The sequence below is a fragment of the Impatiens glandulifera genome, chromosome 1, assembly GCF_907164915.1.
Source record: "Impatiens glandulifera chromosome 1, dImpGla2.1, whole genome shotgun sequence".
In the NCBI taxonomy this organism is placed as follows: Eukaryota; Viridiplantae; Streptophyta; class Magnoliopsida; order Ericales; family Balsaminaceae; genus Impatiens; species Impatiens glandulifera.
In genome coordinates, this window is record NC_061862.1 from 36908395 (window position 1) to 36919154 (window position 10760).

Sequence of the window (10760 nt, forward strand, 5' to 3'; positions counted from 1 at the left end):
CAAAATTTAATTATAAATTAACAATTCATACACATAAATATAATTTAAATAAATAAATTATTAAATACTTAAAATAAATTATATATAAATATAAAAAGATTATATATTAAAGATTATAAATATATAAAATTAGAGAAATGATTAATATAAAAATAAATAAATAAATCCTTAATTAAAAGAAACACAAAAGTTGAAGGATATAATTACATTTTATGCCTAATTGCAGTGATGAACAGTAGTACGCCAAATTTGCCGGCTTCTCTCTCCATATTTGCCCGATCTGCAAAATGCCGCTGGGAATGCCGTAGGGTTGGATCAAAATGGGCAACTCCAAACCCATTTTGTCGTAGGGTTGGAGATGGTCTAAGAGTCGGCTTAAGAGACCAAAATGTCACGTGTTTGATTCTATTTGGAAGCGCTTTGAGTTTAAGCGGGACCATAGCTATGGGATTCATGTTAGTTCTCCTTTAATTATAAAAAATAATATTTTGGAGGCTTTTGAAGAATTTTGGATAACATCTTAATATTAACATAATTGAAGTTTATTTTAAAGGTTCAATTTAACATTTTAGAAAATAAGTATTTCCTTGTGTGAGTTTTAATTAGGGGTGTAAACGAGTCGAGTCGAGCCAAGTTTTATACTACTCGAACTCAACTCGAATTATATTGTAAATACTCGAACTCGATCGAGTATCAAAATGTATACTCGAACTCGACTCAATTACAATTCGAACTACTCGAACTCGACTCGAACTCGAAAATTATATTTTTTAATTAAAATTATATTTTATAACTAAATAATATTTCAAGCATAATATAATATATATTTCACAAACTACACATATATAATCGTAATATTATTTAAAAATAAGAAATATAAATCACATCATCATTGTAATAATGAAAGAATTATTGTAATAATTCTGTAATACTTTTTATATTAAAGTTAGAAGTCTATTGTGTTTCGAAAGTAGATATCGATATGTTAGTCGGATTGCTATAAATCTTGTGTTTGCGTTCTTTAGTTATTTTTTTTTCGTTTCTACAATTGTTTGGTGTTGTTTTTATTGTATTCAAATATTTCATTTATTGTGTTATTGCATTTGTTTGAATATTAGGAGAGTATCTCTTAATGCAATAAAACAATACCAAACAATTGCGAAAACGAAAGAAACAATTAAAGAACGCAAACACAAGTTTTATAGTGGTTTGACCAAAACATATGTACATCTATTTTTAAAGCACAAGAGACTTCCAACTTTATTAATAAGAATGTTTTAAAAGTATTATAATGATTCTCTCATAATTAAAATTTACACAAAGAAGTATTCTCTTAAAACAAAAACGATATTTTTTAAAGTGACTAATTGCACATTTAAATAAGCTTTAATTATGTTAACATCAATATTTTGTCCGAAATTCTCAAAATGTCTCTAAAATATTGTCACTATATTTTACTAGTTGTATTACTATTATAAAATATTTAATTCATCTTATGTTAATCTTATTTTCTTGTATCAAAATGTTACAATCCCTAGATAGTTAGAGTTTGTTATCTTTCTGTTTTAATTTTTGTTATTTGCAAACCACATTTTGTTAAATTCCTTTTCCTTATTTAAACAGTTGTAACTAAATACTTTCGTGTGTTTGACTCATATTTAAGCTGAACTCACCCCAATTATTTATATGAATAAGATTGTGAAAAGTTAAGCTTACTGTATTTTTGATTTTCCTTCGTCGTCTTCAATTCTCGGACTGCTAGGTGTATTACCAGTATTCTCTTCTCATCCCTGTTTCGTCTAATTTTTTTAGAACCCTTGATTTCTTGTTCTCATAACTCTTTTATTGCCCTTTGAATAGTAAATTTAGTCTTTATCTTTGAGATAAAAAACTCTTAACCCCAGTTACAGATTTAAGTCGTAATATTCTAGTATTAGAGCTAGGCGATTCTGTGATGATACCCGACAACAAGCTGAGATTGATGCTCTTAAATCCCTAATCGAAGATCTGACCCAACAATCAACTTCTATGCAAACTTCTCTAACTGAACATGACTAAATTGAGTAATAATATGAATATAAGGTTCAATGTCACAGAAGACGGATTGACATCCATAGAAGGAGGGTCTATTCTTAGCCAAGAACCCCACATCAGGGCTTTTGATGATGCTGCTCACCATGGCCCTCCTCCTCACGATAGGCTCTTTCATCAGCACCAACAATATGTTTCTTCAACCCAGCTCATCAAGGTTGACATCCATAGTGGATGGCTGTATTATATCTACTGAGCAGTTCTTTAGGGTGGACAATATTACTAATGTAACTAAACTTAACATTGCTCACATCCACTTTACTGGTGATGCCATAATATGGTATGTGTCATATCTTCAACAATGAAAGCATAAAGAAGACATGACATTAGATGTGTTCAAGAGAGATGCAATTCCTTCTTTTCATACATGATACTCTCATGAGACAATTGATGCACCTGAAACATGTCAGTTCTGTTCAAGAATACAATCTTCGATATATGTCAGTTTCCCAAAAACTGTATAGTATGCCTAGAGAATATGTTATAGACTGACACATGTCTAGATTGAGGGAGGAAATCGCAAATGTGACCAGGCTACAGTTTCCCGAATCCTTAAATAAAGACAAGTCGATGGCCAAAGTTTAAGAAGCGACATACATGTCCTTGTTGAGCAGTGGACATTTGTACAGCACTGAACCACCGTTGCTCAACAAGCCATTCAACGCTAACACGGCCTGGCCAAGCACCAACCGGACCACCAACCTTAAGCCAAGTCCCTCATATGTGTCTTCTTCCAACATAAATCAGGGTCACATAAAACAAATAGACCTGACTGTAATGAATGAAAAGAGGAGGAAAAACCTCTGTTACACTTACAATGAAAAATAGGAATCCAACCACATGTGTAAATCAAAGTTATTCATGGTTTTGGCTAATGTCGAAGAAGATTTACCAGGCTTCCAAGAAGCCACCCCAAAACCAATTCTTCCGCTTGCCCTTTGAATAATAGATTTAGTTCTTGAGATCAAAAACTCTTAACCCCAGTTATAGATTTAAGTCGTAACACAAAATTATACACCAAAATATTGTTTCCTTTTTTAATATTTTCTTTTATTGTAACATTAAAATATCATAATTATAATATTGTAAATCCATTCACACACAAAACTTAATTATTGAATAAAAATAATCTTCCAAACATGATAAATTTGGTTTGAGAAATATTGATGGACAAAGCCATGGTAAAAATTAAGTCAATCACTTATAAATTATGACCTTCAAAGCCATAAGTTGATCGATTGTGTCGATACAATACAAGAACATTCTATGGGAATTTTGTAATTGTACTTTGTGTGTTGAACCAGATCAGTTATGGTTATATGAACTTCCATTATGAATAAACCAAATTATTATAAAGAATTAAATTATCCTTTCAGATGTTACAATGATCCACAGACAACCAACATTTTGACAATAATTAATATACTTGAAAAGGATAATGCATTTGTCTTTATCCGACATTTACTCACCCTTATAGTACACAGAATACATAGAACTGTGAATGATGGTCATGAAATCAAGGAAGACGAGGGAATTTGGAGAAATCTGGGCGTCTGTGTTCAACAAATGATTTCCTTCCCTCATCACCTTCCTCGGTTCCATAAAATATCAGCGTAGCATTTCCAGCAAGTTCCTGCTCATAAAATTATTGGTCTTACAGCCTTAGGATCATATATTGCCTTTTGACCAAAGATTCTTAATGTTGTTGAATCCGAATCAGATGGTTACCTGGATACCAGCATGTCCATCATCTGCAGCATTAATAGCAGATTTGATAACACGAATTGCTGTCGGGCTATTTCTGTTGATCTCTCTGCACCACTTAATTGTTGTCTCCTCCAATTTCTCGAGCTTAAATAAAACCAAGAGTAAATATATTTTAAGAGAGTCAAAAAGTGTAAATTCAAATTGAACTCACTGGGACAACAATGTTCACTAGTCCCATCTTCTCTGCTTCAACAGCATTGTAGAACCGTGACAAGAACCACATTTCACGTGCCTTTTTGGGTCCAATCTGTCTCGAACAATAAACCAAAATAAGGAAGTACTGAATTAGGCTCACAAAACCTTCATGGAGAACATACCAAACGGGACATTATGGTGCTTCCATAACCACCATCAAAGCTTCCAACCTGAAATTTGAAAATAAGGAGATTATATTCAAGTTTAAGAGGCTAATGCGAAAAGCCACCACAAAACTTCATTTCTTTGTATGGTCAACTATGAGTAATGCGGTCCTGATAAATGATAATCTTAAGCAGAAATGTTTTTCATGGCTAGAAGATGCTTTTTTGTGCAAGCTTTCTGAAGAATCTATCCATCATAAGCTGCTTTTTGTCCCTTTGGTAAGACTATGTGGGACATGATTAATTTGTCAAGTATTGAAGATAAACTGGGTTATACTAAGGTTAGTTGTTCATTTTTCTTGAAGGGTGGGAATGTCGGTTAGGTCGATGAAAAGATATATAATTAGCCTTTCTTTTAAGTTAAAGCCTTTTTCACTTGGCCTTTTGATTTATGATGGTTTTTATTTTATGTTTATTCACACACATTGATGTAATTTTTAATGTACAACAACTGAGTTAGTTAACAGAATAATGTAAATTCAGCAAAATGTGATTATCAAGAAAGAGATTACCACCTTTGGTCCTGTTTGTCCAAAAACGGCATTATCTGCAGCAATAGTGATATCAGAACACATATGCAATATGTGCCCTCCTCCAACTGCATAGCCAGCCACCTGAAGCCAGAAGAAAAAAAAATCAATTAGACCCTAGTATAAATCTTAGCAAAAAATAAGAAAAGAGATGGTTACCATAGCAATGATGGGCTTGGGGCAACGCCTCATTTGAATCTGTGACATATTTAATCGTAGAAGATTTTGTCAGCTTAAGAAGGTCGATTAATAATCCAGGCATGTCCTCTAAATTGTTTAATCTTACCTGTAAATCTAAAACATTCAATCGGCCAAAGTTGTCATAATCCACATAACCTTCCTTGCTTCTCATATTCTGATCCCCACCACTGCAAAATGCATCATTTCCCTGTAAAAGCAATTTTAGCTATGAATTTTAAGGCAGCAGAAACTAAAAGTTCCTACAGAAATGGTCAATAATGTCTCGAATCATCAGTAGAGAGACATAGTCAATAGAGATCCCCAATCATAAGTAAGTTTTGATGAAATGAAGTTGTAATCTAAGCTTTAATTAAGAGATGACTTCATATATTACTTAGTGAGGAAGTAGTACTTAAAAAAGTGAACTTATTTCAGGATAACAATCTAATTCAAATGAAATGAAAGTTATGTCATAATAGTTATGCATACAAAAGAAATCATGATGTGATAATGATCACAATGGAGACACAATTAGCTCTAAACTAGGTTCAACATCAAGAATCGATCAAGGAAACCCTAACATATCAATTAAAGGGTGCAGGTAGCAGTTGAAGTAAGAATCACAGTACCATTCCAGTCAAGATGATTACTCCAATCCTAATATCATCCCTAGCATCGTTTAACGCGCGCGAAAGCTCCTTAATTGTCTGCGGACGGAAAGCGTTTCTCTTCTCTGGCCTGTTGATAGTAAGCTGCAGTAACAGCAAAAGCAATTCGAGATCAAATTAGTAACCAAATTGTATTTAAGCTGAAAATTGATAATCAGAGTAACATTTACCTTGGCGATGCCTTCTCCTTCAGTTTTCTCGTAGATAATGTCAGACCACGGCTTGCCAGTTTCGTCGAAAGGGATATTCTGCCAGACAGGTTTGTGCGAAGGAACTTCGCCGTGAACACGGTTGTAGCTGTCGTCTGTTACGGAAATACAATTAGAGAGACCGATTGAAGCGCCGTTGATCGGACCTGAATGAACTGGTTCCAGATGACAAGTGAGAGATGCCAGTCTTCTTTGTGCACTTTCCATTGACGAATTGCTAGAGCTGGCTGGCTGGATGGAGAGATTTGCAGTTCTGGCTTCTGGCGGGTGCTGTCCGGTTAGTTGGAATTTTATAGCTAAAGATAATGCAAAATAGCTAGATCATTTTTTCTTTTCTTTTTTTAATTTTAAAAGATTGAAATATAGTGTTGAATACATTATTGAGTTCACATATTTTTTTGAGAAAATGATTAACTCTTTTGATCGATTAAACCGATTTTTCAAAACGAATCTTAAAAAATATTATAATAATAACATTATAAAGGATATAAATGAGACGACTACGATTAATGATGACAATGTATACACATATACACTATGGTCAAGTTCAGATATTTTAAATCGGGTTTAGGATTGGGATTAGAATTAGAATTAGAATGAGAAGAAAAAATACTGATCGAGTATGAAGTCAGGGATGTGGAGCATATGAAACTCAAACCCGATACCCATTTATAATTAATATTAAAAATATTTTTTTTATTAAAGTTAGTGTCACATTTCAAATGAATACAAACATCATCATAAATAATAAATATTTATTTATTTTATTCTTATTCACAATCTTATTCCAATTTTAGTTTTAATATTTAAAAGTAAGGAACTTTTCTTTGATTACTCTTAGGCCTCGTTTGATCTTTGGGTTATCAGGATATTGTCTGGGTTTTTTCTAAAAAACCCATGTTTGATTAGATTAGGTAAAAATCTAGGTTTTTAAATTTTGTTCCTATTTTACCCTCCATCTCTCCCCTCTCACACCTCCTCTCTCCCTCTCGCACACCTCCTCTCCCTTTATATATATATATATATATATATATATATATATATATATATATATATATATATATATATATATATATATATATTTTATGATTAATAATATTTTTTAAATGAAATAATTTAATTTATATTAAAAAATATTTTAAAATATAAATAAATATTAAAAAATTATAAATATATTAATATTAACTTTTATTAATATATAAATAAAAATTTAAATAAATATTAATTTTATAAATAACTACTATTATAATTTAAATATTACATCAAATAATATAGTATATTATAATCTTATTTATATTATGTATTTATTTTTATTTAATATAACTAATATAAAAATTTTACATGAAATTAATGTTATAAGATAATAATTAAAATTCAAACAAATTTATTAGAATATTTATTTAGAATAATAGTTTAAAGTTAGTTTATATTAAAAAAAAAATTTATTTAGAAAAATTTAATTTAAATGAAATATATTTATAAATTAATTAATATTTTTATTTAAATATATTTCACTTTATTTTCTAATATAATTATTTATTTAAACTATTTAAAATTTAAATGGTATTTTAGATAATATAGTAGGTTATAATTTTATTTATATTTAATATAATTTTTTTAAATAAAATAATTTATTAATTTAATTTATATGTAAATAAATTTTATAATGTAATAAAATAATATAAGATATATATATATATATATTATTTTTTATTAATATAAAATAAAATATTTAAGTAAGGGTAATTTGGGTATTTTAATTAATAAAATGATTGATTTGATTTATGATGGGATTGTTGGGTTTTGGGATAAAACCTGGGTTTTATCCCAAAAACCCAAAGATTAAACGAGGCCTTAATCCTCAACATTCCTCAACATTTTTTTAATAACAAAATTTTAATTTTCTTTACTCTTCATCTTTAATCTCTAATTTATTTTTCTCCAACCTTCCTTCTAACTTTTATTTTTTAAGTTATATGGGTAATTAAAAAAAATAAATTTTTATTTTAAAATTATTTTTATTATTAAAATTATATTTTTTCTTTTATAATTTTTATAATCTTTTAAGAATTTAATCGAGTAATAGATACTCACAAAACGGGAAGAAGAATAGAAATAGAAATACTTGTCATTGATAGAGACTTATGATAAAATAAAAAATGGTTTAGAGTTTTACTAACCGACTGATAGTGTACAATTATTTACCAATGAAAATTGGTCAGTTTCTCCACCAATATAAGAGCATCCTTATCCATGATCCATTTTTTTGTCATGATCATAGTCATGATCATGAAAAAAGCTTTATGACCAAGATTTTGGTCATTGTGTTTATCCATAACCAACAAAATCTTGATCATGAATTAAAAAATATTATTTTTATTTTTAAATTAAAAAAATAATAAATAATTTTTAAATATAATAATAATATTTAATTTCTAATTTTTATATATAATTGTAAACAAAGGAGGATAATTAGTAAAAATAGAGAAAATTGTGATTTTTTTTGTGCTCCGAAATATAGCAAGAGTGGTCTCTATTTATAGATCTCGAAAAATTATGAATTTTGATATATATATATATATATTTTAAATTATAAATAATATTAAAATCGGGTTTTAAAGATAAGAAATTGACAAATGACAACATTTGATTGGATGACTTTGGTTGTGAATTTTGTCATAATTTGACAAAAACCAAGACCCAATAACATGATTTTGGTTTTGGTCATGAATGAACAAATATTTGATCATGATAAATTGACAAAATCAACCCTAATCAACAACTTTGGGTCCAAAATTAAAATATCATTTTGTTGATAGTCATAATCAACTTTTTTTTTTTTTTTTTTTTTTTTTTTTTTTTTTAATTAGTTCCAACAATATTTCTAAATAATTTACTAAATTTTTGATAAGCTTTTTTTATGTGGAGTTAAATATTAAAAAATTAAAAATCATCATATATCATAATCACTTCACCAATCAAATTAGTAATAAAAATGTCAAATTATCTCAAAATATTAGTTCTTTTTTTATAAAATCTAAATAATTTATTGCAAAAGGATAATTTAATCAAGATAATCCTAAATAACTATTTTTTTTAAATTAAGAAGTTACTAATTGCTCCGTACTTTAATTTTAGTGGAATCTAAACCAAAACTTTGAGAAATATTCTTAAATAACTCCTTTTTTCATATATATAACCGAACAAGACTTTGTTTTATAAACTAAACATTTTCAAATATAAACATTATACGTTATAACTCTAAGCAGAAATTGTAGCTTGATAAAAGGAAAAGAGATATATCTTTATTCAGTCCATCAAATTTGACCCATCCACATAGCCAAGGGGCGGCAAACAAATTCCTTTCCCAATGTCGGCACACCATAGAATATTTATTTGTTTAAATAATTTGTTTACGATTTATTATTGAAATTTGTTTGGGAGAGTATGCGAAGTCGGTTGAGAAATTTATCGTTCTTTTTAAAAATCTTTGTGTTCGTTACTCTCTTCATCTTTATGAATTTTAATTTTCAGTTTATACGATATCATGCTTAGTTTTGTTATAATTAAATTCCTCACATTTTTTTATAGTACATGAACTATTTTAAAAAAATATTACTCCCAGTTATAATTATAACTTTAATAACCGATTGAGGTGTACCCTTGACTCAACAAGACTTTTAACTGTTTCTTCGATGAAATAATATATTCACTTTTTTTGGCGACCACTAGGATTCGACGTTTGAATTCATTTAGTTTGTCCGAGGATGAATTAATTTGAAGTGTCTTTTTTTTTTAAATAAGGTGTTTAAATTGAGACAAGATTTCATAAAATGCTGAGACTCGGAGCAGATTTTATACATTTTTGTTACTATTTGAGTCATAAAATTTGAATAGAAATTTAATGAAAAATCCATTGAAGTTATTAACCATTTTTTGCAATTAATAATTACTAAATGTTGTATTAGGCTTGTACTAAAACCCACTCTAACGCCATTGTTTAATGTATATCAATCAAAATAATATCATATTTAAAAAATTAATAGTTCGATAGTGGTTACTAATTAGGTTTTCCAGACTTTTTCATTTATTTTGAAAAAGTGGATGTCCATTAATTCATGGTCAACATAAATGTAAAATCAAACCAAAGTAGTATATAATAAGTTGTTTTCAAATAACCAAAACCATTTTTTCATTTATTCTTAAAAAAAAAACAGTTAGTATAATCATCACAAAAGTTGTTAAAAAATCATGAAACGAAACCTCTCCTAAATGCACAATTATTTTTTAACTCAAATATTAATCTCAACTCATTTGATTTAGAGTTTTAATGTTGCGAAACAAATTGCAAAATAAAATATGTAAAATAAGTTAAAAAATTAATTAGTTTAAAATTAATTTTACAACATTTTGTTTATTTATATGTTACAAATTATGTGTTGGTAAGCATAATGCATTGACATTCAAAATTATTTGATTCTTTGTTTTTATCCTGTATGTAATTTTATTTCTTTCTTCCAAAAGTGAATGTGTTATTATATAAGATGTAACCAATTATTTTAATAAAAAGTTGCACCACATTTAACAATAAAACATATCAAATTTAGTGATATCTTTAACAATATATTTTTGTTGAGATTTAATTTTCAGTAGAAACAATATTTAGTTAAAAATAAGGTTGCAATTATTTTAATATTTTGTAATTTTGTTGTAACTTAAATTATAGTTCTTAAAAATTTGTATTATTTAATTTTTTTGTTGTAAAAATAAGTTACAAATCTGATTTTTTGTTTGTTTGTAGTATTAGATGAGTCCCATGTACATTTTATGTTTTTGTTTTATTGTTTTGTATTATTTAAATTTTTTTTATAAAAAAAATGACTCTTTTTTATAAAAAAAATGACTCTTTTTTATTCTATCAAGCTAAGACTTAAAATTTTATAAGTTTTATAACAC

At 28.0% G+C, this 10760-nt stretch overlaps 1 protein-coding gene across 1 annotated transcript; it reads right to left on the reverse strand.

The window, feature by feature from the left end:
- Window positions 1-3421: 3421 nt before the first annotated feature.
- On the reverse strand, window positions 3422-6076 carry LOC124920138 (1,4-dihydroxy-2-naphthoyl-CoA synthase, peroxisomal-like). Its single transcript, XM_047460556.1, has 9 exons — window positions 5766-6076; window positions 5557-5679; window positions 5034-5135; window positions 4907-4945; window positions 4733-4831; window positions 4176-4223; window positions 4010-4105; window positions 3820-3942; window positions 3422-3724 (listed from the first exon to the last, which is right to left on the reverse strand). Exons 1-9 carry the CDS (start codon window positions 6009-6011, stop codon window positions 3608-3610), a joined length of 993 nt encoding a protein of 330 aa, XP_047316512.1. The 5' UTR covers window positions 6012-6076; the 3' UTR covers window positions 3422-3607.
- Between the last annotated feature and the right edge of the window lie 4684 nt (window positions 6077-10760).

Coding starts and splice junctions, on each gene's coding strand:
- LOC124920138 (XM_047460556.1), bottom strand. CDS start 6,011: ATGGAAAGTGCACAAAGAAGACTGGCATCTCTCACTTGTCATCTGGAA. Junction 4,832..4,906: donor CCAAGCCCATCATTGCTATG/GTAACCATCTCT, acceptor TTCTGGCTTCAG/GTGGCTGGCTATGCAGTTGG. Junction 3,943..4,009: donor TAGTGAACATTGTTGTCCCA/GTGAGTTCAATT, acceptor GTTTTATTTAAG/CTCGAGAAATTGGAGGAGAC.